Below are 15,686 nucleotides of genomic sequence, written 5' to 3' on the forward strand. Positions count from 1 at the left end.
GATTTTCGGGTCATTGCATGTTGAAAACTAAAGGTCTATCAGGTTTATTGATAGAAGAAAGATTTTCAAAGTGCTTACCCATACTTTTTATTATATCAAAAGGTCAGTTGGAGTACCACCTTCTGACCTACAGTAATGCACCAAAATGAGATGGTGTTCTTTTTTTTGCATGCTTCTAATTAGGGGTGGATGAGGCTCGAGGAATTTGACTTCACTGAATTCCGTGGAGTTACAGAAAAACTCCCTGAAATTCCGTAGAGTTGTGCCAATGGACGGGAAAAGGCATGTTGTGCTATTCACAATGTGATTTTGTTCTGGTAGTGCATTTTGAGCTGCAAATTCATCACAAATGGCAGCATATGGTGTGCCAGAGGGCTCAGATACCCAAGTTAATTGAGCTATCACTTGAGTATATGTTTCTCCTAGAATAGCAACCTTCTGACCGTGAAGAGTCACAAACGCCCATATTAGAAATGTGAAACAGCCTTTACGCCATGGCCTGCACCATGCTGTACCTTTACAAAGTGGTTTGGACCACAAACAGTCTTTACAATGAGTTTTTGTACCCCACAAGTTGTTATAACTGCTAGCCTTAGGGAAAGCATTGTTAGTTTGATGTTGGTCCAACACTTTCCCTACTGTTGCAAGGACAGGAATTGTAATAGCAAATTATAATGTTCCAATTCCAATGCTTTCCCTAAGACAAGACATTGTAATGACTTGCGGGGTAATGGAATGTGTTGTAAAAACAAATTCAGGTTTCGGGTCTACATGGTTCCAACAGACAGTCATTAGAAACATCTTACCGGATGTCCTCCAAGTGAATGACAATTACGCTGGGGGATAAACAATCTTACTCGTGCTTGCCAACTTGCCATCCTGGAGCTGCGCACAAGAATAAATTCCGCTATGTGACGATTATCGAAATTTGGCCAGCCCTCCACATAACACAAAAATTCCGCCAATTTTGCATGCGGGTGTAATGGTGGAACAGTTTTCACAATGAGTTAATGTACCCCACAAGTCGTTATAACTGCTAGCCTTAGGGGCAGCATTGTTGGTTTGATGTTGGACTTTAAGTCCAACACTTTCCCTACTGTTGCAAGGACTGGAATTGAAATAGCAAATTATACTGTTTCTACTCCAACGCTTTCCCTAAGACAAAAGATTGTAATGACTTGCGGGGTAATGGAATGTGTTGTGAAAACACGTTCAGGGTTCGGGTCTGCATGGTTCCAACATACAACCATTAGAAACATCTTACCGGATGTTTTCCAAGTGACTGATAATGACACTGTGGGATGGAAAATCTTACTCACGCTGGCCAACTTGCCATCCTGGAGCTGTGCACAAGAATAAATTCCGCTATGCGACGATCAGTGGAATTTGGCCAGCACTCCACATAACACCAAAATTCCGCCAATGTCGCCGGTGGAGTGGAATATTACGCCCACCCCTACTTCTAATAGATTTGCTAAATTTGAATCATCCTGATTCCATTTGCTTGTATACCAAGGTGATGTCCTATTTCTTGTAAATAGAAAAACCCTTGGGACTACTATAAAACATCCTTTAAGGACACAAAGAAATAGCAATGAATTCCTATTACTAGAATGTCATGGTTAGATCAATGAGCATAAGAAGCCAGATACATATTTAAAAAGTATAGATTTTAAATAAAATGTTATGATTTGCTATCACTATAGGCTATTTTATCGATCTTCCATTCTCTAAAATGGATTTGACAAGGGGTAAACTGGGTGGGACCAGAAGATCTTGGATTATTTCTGAGCATGCTGTCAAATATATGGTGACTTTCCACTCTAGCTAATACTTTGAAATCAGGGACTTTATCCCAGTTCATCAGTTACACTACAATGAAGAATGAGTAATAGTGACCATATTCCCTGTTCTCATTGACATATGTTCTGTTTTCTGTTCAGATTTCAGCATATTACTTTTCCCAAGTAAATGTTCTTTCGTATTCAAAGCAGGTCTCAACAAAATAATGTAACATGGATTTGATAAGGGGTAAACTGGGTGGGACCAAAAGATCTTGGATTATTTCTGAGCATGCTGTCAAATATATGGTGACTTTCCACTCTAGTTAATACTTTAAAATCAGGGAATTTATCCCAGAAGGAAACATTTAGAATAATGTAATCAATTCCAGTCTGTGTATGTTGACTCATATTAGTGGTTTACTCAGCAAGGATCAATATATTAAAGCCCCTTTGAGGCTTAACAGGGCGCATTGAAGCGCTACTCCGCTTTTTGGATTACAGCTGCATTGCATGCTGGAAGACCGAGTTCGTCCAGCACTGATCAACAGCTGAAACCATTTAAGGTGGGGCCGTGCACACTCCAATCAATTTTGGAACTCCGTAAAACATGAAAATGGGAGCTGAAGTAACCCAAGGCAGAAAAGGCATCTGAGGAAGGCAAGATATAAACGCCGAAATGCATTATGCTGTAAACCTGCGCGAATTAAAAGGTTACCTGGTACCCCTGCTGTGTCCTTTGGTCCTTTCGTCTGGAAGGGCTTTCTCTGCATATATATATATATATATATATATATATATATATATATATATATATATATATATATATATATATATATATATATATATATATATATATATATATATATATATATATATATATATATATGTTCATCAGTTATACTACAATGAAGAATGAGTAATAGTGACCATATTCCCTGTTCTCATTGACATATGTTCTGTTTTCTGTTCAGATTTCAGCATATTACTTTTCCCAAGTAAATGTTCTTTCGTATTCAAAGCAGGTCTCAACAAAATAATGAAACATTTTGGCAAACATATGCAGGTGAATAATCCAGCACTGGAAGAAATAATCCCAAAGACCTCCACTGCTACCATGTATTTCCCCTGAGTGCTCAGATATCCTGGAATGAAAGACAGCCATACACTAAGGAAGATGAGCATGCTGAATGTAATCCACTTGGCTTCATTAAAGCTGCTGGGCAACTTTCGTGCCAGGAAAGCTACCAAGAAGCTAACACATGCCAGAAATCCCATGTAACCCAGCATGCACCACAGGGCAGCCTTTGAACATTCATTGCACTGCATGATGATGATCCCAACCCTGAGTTGCATGTTCTTCTCTGGGTACGGAGGACAGACAAGCAGCCACATGGTACAGATGAGGACTTGACTAAGTGTGCAAAGGGAGACAGTGGCCATTGGGACCTGAGGACCTAGCCACTTTCTCATGTTACTGCCTGGCTTTGTGGCATTAAAGGCGATGACCACCATGATGGTTTTAGCCAATATGCAAGAGACACAAATGGCAAATATGATCCCAAAGGAAGGCTGTCTGAGTAAACAAGTTAATGGCTGAGGTTGTCCAATGAAGAAAATAGGGCAAAGAAAACTCACACCGAGGGCACCCAGGAAAATATAGGTCACCTTTCGATTATTTGCTTTTACAACTGGAGTATCTTGATATTTGATGAAAAGACATAAAGTGGTAATTGTAGTCATAGAGCAAAATATTCCAGAAGCAGCCAGAATGGACCCTAGAGGCTCCCAGTAGGAAAGATATTCAATTCTCTTCAGGACACATTCACTTCGCTCTACATTGGGCCACTTGTCATTTGGACAACTCCAACAATTGCTGGAATCTGAAAGAGATAAAAAAAGAGTTGTGTAAAACTGAAAATGTTATCATTTCAAGGCAGGCAAACAAAACCAGTACAAATGTTCTAGGCAGATAAACAAATGATTGGAGACTCTACATTTAGAAAAAATTTAAATTAGGCAACTGAAAACCTAATTTTGCTCTCATATCTCAGGAGCAACAGTCCTAATTGTGTCTTTGCCACGGCTCAGTCAGAACTAAGGTGATGTCTTACTTAATTCAACCATTTCAAGACAAATTCATTGGAACAATAAAATTCAACTGTTTTATGAAATAACTTGAGTGTCACCTTTGCTCACATATCTCTGGACATTTTTTGTGTTTGCACAGCTCCTCTGACTTCTGATGGAACAAAGGACTATCTTTGAAACCCTTAACGTGAAAAGCTCTGCCTTCATCACAGCCCGAATTCAAAAGTACCCCCATCAATGAACTGTACAACCGCTCATATGAACTACTTGACAATACTCAAGTTCAAAAATAAAAGAAATGGTTGATTCCATATTTTTAGTCATTGCCTCCTGCAGCTGGACCTCCTTTGCCCTTGAGACTAAAACAGCTCCCAGCTGTATGAAATTTGAGCAAATGCTATACACGTGGCTAACCAGACAAGTATATGACTGAAAGCTCCTCCAGGACCTTCATCAGTTCCTATCACCCTAGCACCAAGAAAGCGACTGTTAAATGTGCACTCAATACATACCAGTAACATGACGTTACAACATGACATTTTCTTCTCTCCACAAGTTTGTTATCTCAGTCAAAATCTTCATATTTTTTTCAATCTCTATTTTTGTAGATGTTTTGATTTTTGCCCCTGAAGGAAATTGAGGTGGAATGTAATTCCTCCAATTTTTGATGTTCATGGATGTTTTTTCATTTTCAATATTGCTTGTGAGAATTGTTTGAGCAGTCAGTTCTGTTTTGTTACTTACTTAGTTGCCTTTTCCTGCTTATTGTTTGTTTTTCTATGCTATTTCTTCTGGTTTCTGATACTTTTTTTTCCTATGTTCTTTTTTCATTGTTATTATTTCTGTCTGAAGTGGAATTTGATTTATATTTCTCATGGTTTGGAGGTTCTAAATACATGTATTCTTTTAAATATCACAGTTAATTTTTATTTCCAGAAGAATTAAGGGTATGTGTAATCCACTGAAACATTAAGGAGTCTCAGCACATACATCTCAGCTGAAATTGAATAATCTTCCTTACACAAGAAGAACTTAATAGATAAGAGAGCATTAGTTGGTGGTGATGGTGTAGCTGTCCCCACACAGCCAAATCATTGTCAGAGTCAAAAAGAGATGATGCTGAGCAATTAATATGCAGTCTTTAATTAGCATCATTTACCATCACAAGTTCCAGTCAGCTGTAGATCATTTGCATGAACAGTTGTGTGCAGAACATTCCAATGGGGAAAGGGAGGGGTGGGATGGATTGAACTAAGATGGTAATTACAAGAGAGGTTGTGAAACTTTAAATAATTTCAAAAGGTATGATTTCTGCGCTCCTTGTGGCTGGAAAGGAAAAAGAATACTTGAAAAAAAGAAATCTTGATATTGAAGGTAGATTAATTTGTGTAACATTAATGACATCTTGCTGTGTGTCTTTAATGTATAAGGCTCTAACTGTTACAGTGTTGATTTTTGGGAAGATATTGGTATAGAGTTGCTGAATATTCTAAACATAATAGAATTAAGGGAGGAGATTGTAATCAGATATGCTCTCCCTTGCAAGCTAGAGGCTCAATATTGGGTTTGTACCAAGTAGAGTGCAGAAACACTTCAGAAGAAGTATTTCGCAAAATGCTCTAGCAGATACGTATACAATCCTAATATTCACAAATATACCCTTTTCTCAACCAAATGTGTCTCACATTCAATTATTGACTGCATGTGTGTCTCTGACAACATATATACTCTTTTGCATAATTCAGAAATAGAGGCTGTATCAATTTTAGATCATGCAGAAGTGATTTCAGATTTTAATTTGCCACTCAATAAGAATTGGCACAGAAGATTTTAAACTAGGCTCCTTATATGCTTTTTTCCAGAATTTGAACAATTTGCCACTCAATTGTTTTACTTTTGACCAAGAGGCTGAGTCTGCTTTTCCAGTCATGTGGTAAGCATTTAAGGCTGCTTCTAGGGATTTAATTATTCATTTTATTTCTAAGAGGAAACAATGCAGTAAGAGAATTCTCTAAGAAATTAAATACTATTTAAACTCTCGATCATTTATATTACATACCCAGTCTAAATCATCATTAATGATCTTTTTAAGATGAGCATGATAAAAAATCTTTTTAAAGTGTTTGTGGGGAGGCTTATCACTGGCAATTGCAGATCATTTTTAAACAGTTTAATTAAATGTATCAATTTGAAACAACCAATAGAGGTTCTAGATTAGGGTGCTGAAAAAGCTTTTATTAGGACATGATGGTTATATATATTTACAGCTTTTAAATAACATGGTATTGCCCCTAAATTTATTACATCTGTCTCTCAATATTTCTAAATCATGCTTCAAATTCTTCAAAATATTTGTTCAAGACTTTTGAGCAATAATAAAAATCCTACAATGACTTTGGCCAGACCTAAAAATAGTAAATCGAACAGTTAATTTGACAGATTTGCCTACCTATAATTTAGCATCGTCACAAACTGCAATCATTCTATATGGGTTGGTATTGAGAAGGAAGTTATTTTTTTAATAAAGGGGCTATTATTTATGACTTTAATACCCGGTTAGATTTTTTCTCCATTGTTTAGGAATGCAGGTACTATCCTAAAAATGTTTTTTTTTATTTTGATTTAAAATATTTTCTGACTAGCAACACTTTCTAGATTTGCTAATTTGGTACAAAAGCAGAATTCAGAGTAATAATAACATGCGTAATTAAATCTAGGAGAGATAAAAGAGTATTAAGTGAGTCGATCAACTTGTTGATAAGAATACTTTTTTTTATTTAAAAATTTAAGATATAAATACCAATTTACTTTTTGGTGCAACATGATTGGTTGATTTCAGCCAGCTTTTTCTCCACTGTGATGTTGTCTCTAGATCATACTTTACTTACAAACCTGTAAAATATGTAGATAAGAGTGGAAATGAACCCAAAATTGAGGTCTTGTGGGAAAATGAGTTACACATTCATAAATAAATTCGGGATTGGAACAGAATGGCACATTTCACATAATTTGATGCGACACGACACAGCAAGGGAGCTTGCTGCACTGTGATATGTGAAAGGGCGAGAGCAGAAATGCTCTATATTTAGGACAAAGTGGCCCTGCATGGCTTAGAAAACGCCAAAAAGTACTTTCCGTTGGGGCTGTGCCACAAAAGTGATGTAACCTTGTCACAAACTCATAGCAAATCTGGGGCAGATTTAGTCATAAAGAAATTTTCAGATTGAGACCCAGATTTACCATGCATATGCATCAGGGATGCATCACTTTGTGGCAAAGGCGCAATGCGAAATCTATTTTGGCATTTACTAAGCCATGAAAGGCCACTTTGCATTGCTTTGTATGGTTTATTAAATACAAAGTAATGCAAGACAGTGCATAATGCTGTTTTGCGTTACTTTGGATCGGGTAGCTGTTAAATGGGCGGAGCATGGGCATTCCAATGTATCCACCCATGTATTCCGATGCAAAATCAGATTTATAAGGCCTTGTAAACCTGAGTATGCCTTAAAATAGTGTGCCTACTCGACAAGCCTAACAATGAGAAATATATTTAATACTCCTTGCTATTCCCTCTTTTCATGTGCACTGCATTCTGCATAACACATAGAAAGAGGAATAAGCCCCTACCTGTGCAAAACACTCTGTCCGGAAGGCAGGCACCATTGCACTGCGGTGCAAGGGTACCTCCATTAGCGCTTAATAGCACAAAGTGTGGCAGTAGCAGAAAAGAGCAAAAATGTTCCATATCTGTAAATATTTCCACTCTTTCGATTTCAATTGAAGCAGTGCCACATGTTCCCCTGAAATATCTGGGAAATGATGGTAAATGTCTCCCTGAGATAAGCTGCTCAAAATGAAATTGTAAAATTCTGCTAATTGGCTTGTACAACGACTAATGCATTGCTTGCTCATATGCTTTTTGAATGTCTTTTAGTATATACTGTAGAAGGTATTTCATAAAATTAATGAAATTCTCCTGGTTCAGATACCTTTAATGTTTTCAAACAGTTTCTTGAGACATTTATCACAAGAGTTTGGTCGGGATATTGCTTGATTTGTTACTAGGTTTTACGTTGCAATGAATTACCAGTAACTGGAAAGATGCAATTATATTACTTTGTATTGCATGGGGAACTCTATCTGCCAATTCTATGGATTAGAGAGAGTGCATATTACTTCCTTAAATATATGAATTAAAATATATTGTATATGGTCCCGGTGGTAAAGTGGTTTGATAGTTGAGGTGGCTGGGAGTCCATCACAAGTAATGAAGTCATTATCTTGTTAGGTTCGATCAATGGTTTCAAAGATGTAAATCCAAGCTCAACCCCTTGAAGCTGTGGCACAGAGCTGACAGTCTTATCTCAAGTAAAATGTGTAAAACATCTAGATGTATCAATAAAACTTAAACAGTTGAATAAAACATGACAGCAGAATCCCATTTAAGTTCATAAAAATAGAGGACAATGTGATATATAAAATGAAAATGAAAAAAAGCATTAAGAAGCACAAAGCTATTGGTAGTCAAGGGTTGTAGCAGACTGGGACGTAGGTGCAATTTGATGCTAACAGCAATGGACCGCACACCAAATACACCAAGTAAATTATCCCCAATAGGGCCTGGAAGTAGGGTAGTTTGAAAAAGTTTCTAAGTCCTAATCTGAAAAGGGTCTTTTTACTGAGGGATAGCTCTGCTCTGCACATGACATCATGGAACCACTGATTGGATTATTTTCACGATCAGTCACCTTGAAGCTCTGGAGGAAAAGCTTTTCAAAAGTTCCAAAATATCTACTGGTGCCAAACAACTACAAGAGTGCACTTCTATGGTCCTTTATACTTCAGGGCAATCACTTAGAGACTCTCATGTTGACAGGCAAAGACCAACAGCAAAGTTCAGTCAAGTTCCAGTTCCTGATCAACTGGGATTATTCACTGAAATGTCCTCTTCAGTGGAAGTGGTTGCAACCTACTCAGGTCTTTCTCACAGTTCATAGATGCCAAACGCTTCCCGTTTAGTCGCCTGGTATCCTTTCACCAATCCAGCATTAGTCTGAAGAAGGCTGGGTGACGGTCCAGCTCTGTAAGGTTTACCAGCCTGTCAATTTGGGACATTTTACAAACACTCCTCTCTGACCAATGGACTAAAGGTTGCATGGGGCTTGTCTACCTACTTTTACTGTAGGTCCTTGTGTCTGGTGTCAACAGTATAGACACAGCACCACTCTCAATAATCTATGGAGTTCAGAGGAGTCATCTTTGGGGGTTCAGGTTAGCCTTTTGTTTGCACCTGGGAGGTACTTTTTTCCCTTTTCTCACCTAATCCATGGTTTAAGAATAGGCTGTGAGTTGGAAGATGCATATCCTAATAAGCCTTCTGACACTTCTGGCCAGTAATCTGTAAGATTCTAAAATAGTATTTTTCTTAATATTTATAAAAATCTAACTTCACCATTGAATTGGAGTTTTCATAACTATTAAAAATAGCTGTTTAAATATTTTCCTAGCTTGTCACAATAGTGGATGGCACAATACATGCTGCAGTCCGCATGTGACATTTAACTTTTGATGCCACTGGTATATTTCCACACTATATACTCTGGATTTTCACGTTAAATAAGCCAGTGAGGGATTAGACAATTTCTATGTGTTTATCAGTCAGAGAACATACACTGGGCACTGGACAGCAGTGTCCCGGTGTGCAGAATCTAAAAATCAGCTATAATATACAGGAAAAAATTGGGGTGACCATTCAAAAAGGGTCATTTAATCAAAGTCCCCCTTGACATCATACTACTTATTCAGTGGCAGATTTATTGTGGTTCGTAGCATTGCAAAACATTTTGTTAGCATGTAAGTTCATAAACCCCTATAAAGTTTTCTGATTACTTTGTATTTCAGTATTTACATCAGCATTTACAATTAATGTTGATTGTTTGTAACATTAATAATAATAATAATAATAATAAGCTTTATTCGATTTTTAAATTAAAAATCATGAAAGCATTGACAATACAGAAATAATAACAAAAGAACACCATAGACATTTCATTTCATAGACACAATAAACACAGTAAACACAGTAAACACAGTAAAAAACCATCATTCAACAATTATAGTGCAAGATTCAGTTACCATTAAAAAACTCTAAGTATTTGTCCTATGTAATGTGCGGGGAGCTCGGGTAAAAATCATACAGATCCCAAACGCGAATTGTGCCTTGTCTTTCATTGGGGGTACAAGCTCGTAAAAAGGGGACAACATCGGTGTTTTTAAATTTAATTAGTACCAGATCCCCAGCAATGCATTTGGGCAGCGTCCCTAACCATCCCACCCTCCTGACACTCAAGATGCCCCCCCTCTAGCCCCGGCGGCAACGGTCTATTCTTTTTTAGCCAATAGGTGGCCTTGTTTAGCAAATCCTGCTGGGATTCGCGTGTTCCCTGGGTGAGGGCAGGGACCCCAGAGAGGACAGACACATACGGGGCGGCCTCAGGGAGCAGGTTAATATGTGGCATTCTTGCCAAGGCGGATCTAGCCACTCTGTGGGTTTTTGGAGCAGGTTTGACAGATACTTTGGGGCCTTTTAGAATAGGTGTGCGTGATGGCTGTATTTGGGTGGCCTCATTACCCGATTTATACATTTCGGGGGGGGTGATAGGGTTAGGACAGACGTATGTGGCCATAATGGTAGCTGGAAGCGAGTGCTTTCTTATTACTGACTCAATATTGGTCAGCCTTTCCCCTAAATCATTCATTTTTGTGACCAAGGGAGAGATGGTAGCAACCAGCAGTTGCTCGATTTTGGCCAATAAAGTCGTATTGAGAGACAAAAGAGGGTCCTCAGGTTTGTCCGCGGCCGAATCCTCGATAAATGCTATTGGGTTAGCAAGTGATGGTATAACATTGTACAGTATTTGTGTACTTGTATTGTTCCCAAAGTTAGTTTCGATGTCATGCTTCCATCTATTGTAAGAACCCAGGGGGGCGGCATTTACTTGGTTGTGAGCTTTATCAGCGGGGCCATTTGCTTTAAGACAAAAAGAATCCACAGATGGGGAGGTTATGAGATCAGGGGCGTACTTTGTACCGCACAGGGCGTTAAGTTCCTCCCATATGGACATCGTGTTTGTAATAGTTTAGAGAAAAGCCAACCAAAATAACAAATAATACTCTTAAGGCACGATACCTCCCTCTGTGGTAGAACGAAGTGGGGTGGCCCGTCCCGTCCTCCTCAGGCCTCGGAGGGCCACAGAGGGCCCGCCCTTTGCCCGGGCTTAGCCCGGCGCAGTCCCGCGCACGTCCCGCGACGCGGGAGAGAGTCTTCCCTATCAAGCGCCTCCAGGCGCGGATGTCCGGTGAAGCGGGTCTGCCGCTATGCCCTCCTGGGAGATGTAGTCTCCCCCGCACTGCAGCCACGGAAGAATGGACAGGCTGTGGCGGCGGGGGGAGACCGAATGCAAAACCGGAGCAGAGGGAGCAGCCCAGGTAGGGCCGTGATGAGCCTTGCAGGGTCAGCGTGGGTCCCAGGGCTGGAGCAGTTCGCCCGCTCTGCCGGATAGAGTCTTCCCTATCAAGCGCCTCCAGGCGCGGATGTCCGGTGTAGCGGGTCTGCCGCTATGCCCTCCTGGGAGATGTAGTCTCCCCCGCACTGCAGCCACGGAAGAATGGACAGGCTGTGGCGGCGGGGGGAGACCGAATGCAAAACCGGAGCAGAGGGAGCAGCCCAGGTAGGGCCGTGATGAGCCTTGCGGGGTCAGCGTGGGTCCCAGGGCTGGAGCAGTTCGCCCGCTCTGCCGGAGAGAGTCTTCCCTATCAAGCGCCTCCAGGCGCGGATGTCCGGTGTAACGGGTCTGCCTCTATGCCCTCCTGGGAGATGTAGTCTCCCCCGCACTGCAGCCACGGAAGAATGGACAGGCTGTGGCGGCGGGGGAGACCGAATGCAAAACCGGAGCAGAGGGAGCAGCCCAGGTAGGGCCGTGATGAGCCTTGCGGGGTCAGCGTGGGTCCCAGGGCTGGAGCAGTTCGCCCGCTCTGCCGGAGAGAGTCTTCCCTATCAAGCGCCTCCAGGCGCGGATGTCCGGTGTAGCGGGTCTGCCGCTATGCCCTCCTGGGAGATGTAGTCTCCCCCGCACTGCAGCCACGGAAGAATGGACAGGCTGTGGTGGCGGGGGGAGACCGAATGCAAAACCGGAGCAGAGGGAGCAGCCCAGGTAGGGCCGTGATGAGCCTTGCGGGGTCAGCGTGGGTCCCAGGGCTGGAGTTGTTTGTAACATTATTTTTTATTAATTAAAACTTGATTTGTATTACAGTTATGTAGTTCAGCCTTGCATTACTCTATCATTATCTCTGCCCATTTTCTTTATTCTTTTACCTGCTTCTTTCTTTCTCTCTTTAAAATAAAACAAGATTAAAATTAAGCTAGAGTAACCCTATTTTTGCTGAGACCTTGTTGAGTATGAAGTTCTTAAGTACCTCTATTTTATTATATTGCTTTGCATTAGTGTTTTGACCTATTACGAGATGTTCCTTAAAGTTGTCTTCACATTGCTTTACTGAATATATATAATGTTGGTAATTTGAAATACAAATGTATGTGTATTTTCAAAGAATTACATCTTTTTTCATGGTCGCTTTAAAGGTTTAGTTGAACTTTCTATCCCAACAGTGCCTACGACAGCATGACTCTAGACGTGAAAGATAATTCTGCATGGGATACAGCTGTATATTTAGCTATATTCCAGTAACATTGTCTCAACGTTTCCTATTGATGCAGAAGTGCCTCTGCAATACCATTAGAGAGACTTCAAAGACATGTGCCACTTAACTCGGGGTACATATCACAGAAACCACCATTTTTCCTCCCTGTGATTGCTCCGTTAGCACTCAGATCCATCTAAAAGCAAGACAAATTATAAATATATAAATGCTCTAAAGATCGTATTAGCTATGTTACTTGAACAGCCCTCTGGAATGCATTGATATGTCCATTGAAATAGTTACAAAGTCTCCCAATACTGAACATGTGATATGACAGCTTTTGTTTCAGGTATAATTTTTTTAATATATGGTGTTGTGCTACCTGTGTCATTAGAAATTTCCCCAGCAGCACAGGAGATGCAGTTAAAACAACAGGCAGGCCGACCTTTCTGAAGAGCTTTCCTAAAACCCAGGGTGCAGCGCTCACTGCATATGGAGCGTGGAACCTAGAGGAGGCAATGAGAATTATTTTTTAAAACATCTTCAATGTATGTTTTCAGCTGCATTCTTTCACTAGGTTAATGATATTTAACCAATACCCCATGTTTCTAGGGGTTCATACAAATTTGAATGAATGTTGTCACATATTGTTCATCTTGAACAGAGCCAGTATGAATCACCCACCTTTCGGATGGGGTTTGCAGTACTTCTGGTAGATATACATTTGCTCAAGCTTACTACTTGGAAATGTAGCAAATGAAATACATCATTGTGGTTGGGTTAGGCCAAAACAACTATTTATTGAAAATAAATGCTCATAAAACATAAAATGTATATGTACCATCACCTCATTCATACTGGCCAACCTTTTCGTAGCCAACACAGCAGAGTCCCCTTCCCTAACATATTCCCTTTTTTCTCTATATACTCCATGCCACCTTCTCAATTCTGCCACCTTGCTTAGACATATGATCTCATGTATATCTACCGTATATGCCAAGCCCCTTATTCCCTTTCCCCCTGCTTACACAGAGCCCGAAATGTCTACAGCCCCTTTCCCCTAACCTCTTGCACCACTATTCTACTCTTCGTTTACCCCCCTTCACCCTGTTAAATCGCTCCCCTACTTGACATCGCCCTTTACCTCCTCTTTATTGCACATTTGCCTACACCTATAGCTACTCCTAAACCAAACTGATCTTTTCTCTTCTTATACTTCTTCATCATCCCTGAATCTATGTAAAAAATAGCCACACATAACATTTCAGTTGATCAAAGTACAGTACTATTCTTTATCAGTTAAACCTGGCTTGGGGATGCTGTAGCCATCATTATTAAAGAAGCTCAACATGGGTACAGGACTTTGATTCAGATCTGAATTTAAAAGGGTTGAAGGGGCAAACTCTCTCCACATGTCCTCACTATAATTTCTTATCTTAATTTCTTACCTTCCACCAATAAAAGAAAGCAGCTTATCCCCACAATCCTCTCTCTCTCTCTTTCTAGTCCGCAGAGTATCCCCTTCACATTCAACTTCCCAGAACTGTTCTGCAACTATATTACATCAATTGTTCCCAATTGTAAATATTATTTGGCAGCTTTAATGTTTGTTGTGAACATCCAGATCATGGCCCTTTTAAATCAGTCATGCACACCTTGGAATATTTAGACCGTCACCATCATGTTTTCAATGCGAGACATTGAGCTGATAATTTCCTGAATGCCATCCTCTCCATTGTTCAAGCCACTGAAATGCATACGCTCCTGTGGCCCAGAAGCCAGTCACTTCTCTATCAAACATCTTGGAATCTTGGGATAAAACTCTAACAACCAAAGCTATTACTGAGATCTATTTATGACCCCAAACAAACTTCCAATCTTGCAGGGGGGACAACTACAGGAGATCTTCAGCTCCTTCAATGTAGGCATTCATTACAAAGCAAGTTGCATTCACAATCCTCAACCACTGGATCACACATGCCTTTGACCCCCTAATTTATTTAGGCTTTAGCAGACCTGCCACTCTTTAAATGGTCTATCAAAGAACCGAAAGTGCTCAGACAAATGCTTCTTTAAATTTGAGTCGAAGTACAAGTACATATGCTCTCAATGCCCACATAACTTAGCTGCTATGTTCCCAACAACAATATTAAATGCAAAGCATATATAGTCTGATTCCCATTTCAATATCTGACAGACCATTTACAAATTGAGTCTGATTTTTAGAACTGAGCACAACTGAATCAATCACCTAACAACAATTTTGCAAATCACTGGTCAATCATTTCATCAAGATAACAGTGATAATTGTATCCTACTGAATAAAAGACTTTGTAAAAGCCCCCTCTCCAAAGACTGGCACTCGTATGATTTCACATATGGGTGTGACACCGGAGGGAGTACACCTGTGTGAAGCATAAATGTGCTGCATCCCTAGAACTGCTCAAGAACCTGCAATGGACAAGGAGCTCAGAAGGGGCTTATTGACAGGCGAAATGACATAGGTGGGATGCCTTCAAAAGTCTGATTGGGATTTGAATCTTGCATGTGCTCCATGTTAAGGTAAAAGTTTGACTTAAGAAATCCATCTTTTGAGACTTTGATTTCAATTGGGTTAGCTTTGGAACTGGTTTCTTAGGTAGCCATTCAACAGAATCTGTGAGCAGCACACAACATTTAGGACTCCCCATCTCAATGATTGTAGGAATTGAAAATCCTTTGAATGTGTATCCGCAGATTTTACCATATCTGTAATTGCTGTGCAGTAGTAAAGTGCCTGTGTTCCCCAGTTCAAGGATAGTTGAATTGATATTGTCAGTATTGGCAAATTCAACGTAGTCTATGTCCCTAGTACATTGTACAAGTGTACCAAGGGCCTGTTAATTGAATGCTGCTAGTGGACTGCATCACCTATTGTTCGATCACCTATAGTGCCATTGCAAACATGTCTTCAAGCCTACCACTGAAGCCTTAATGTAGCAAAGTAAAACCTAGAATTCAACTTGTCAAAATTAATCGTTTTGTCAGGTCAATCCTCCCTTTTAGTTATTAATAAGTCCCCCCTATATAGGCCTTGTAACCCATAAGTCAATGTGTGAGTTATTTAAAAGT

At 40.1% G+C, this 15,686-nt stretch overlaps 1 protein-coding gene across 1 annotated transcript in view; it reads right to left on the reverse strand.

Annotated features, from left to right (window-relative positions):
- Positions 1–2,684: 2,684 nt before the first annotated feature.
- LOC144797954 (vomeronasal type-2 receptor 26-like) overlaps positions 2,685–15,686 on the reverse strand; it is a 74,802-nt gene continuing 61,800 nt past the window's right edge. Inside the window, exons 4-5 of the mRNA XM_078668759.1 lie at positions 12,958–13,081; positions 2,685–3,664 (exon numbers count right to left, since the gene is read on the reverse strand). Coding sequence (XP_078524885.1) covers positions 2,685–3,664; positions 12,958–13,081 — 1,104 coding nt within the window. The remainder of the gene's footprint in view (positions 3,665–12,957; positions 13,082–15,686) is intronic.

Source organism: Lissotriton helveticus, chromosome 12 (genome assembly GCF_964261635.1).
Source record: "Lissotriton helveticus chromosome 12, aLisHel1.1, whole genome shotgun sequence".
In the NCBI taxonomy this organism is placed as follows: domain Eukaryota; kingdom Metazoa; phylum Chordata; class Amphibia; order Caudata; family Salamandridae; genus Lissotriton; species Lissotriton helveticus.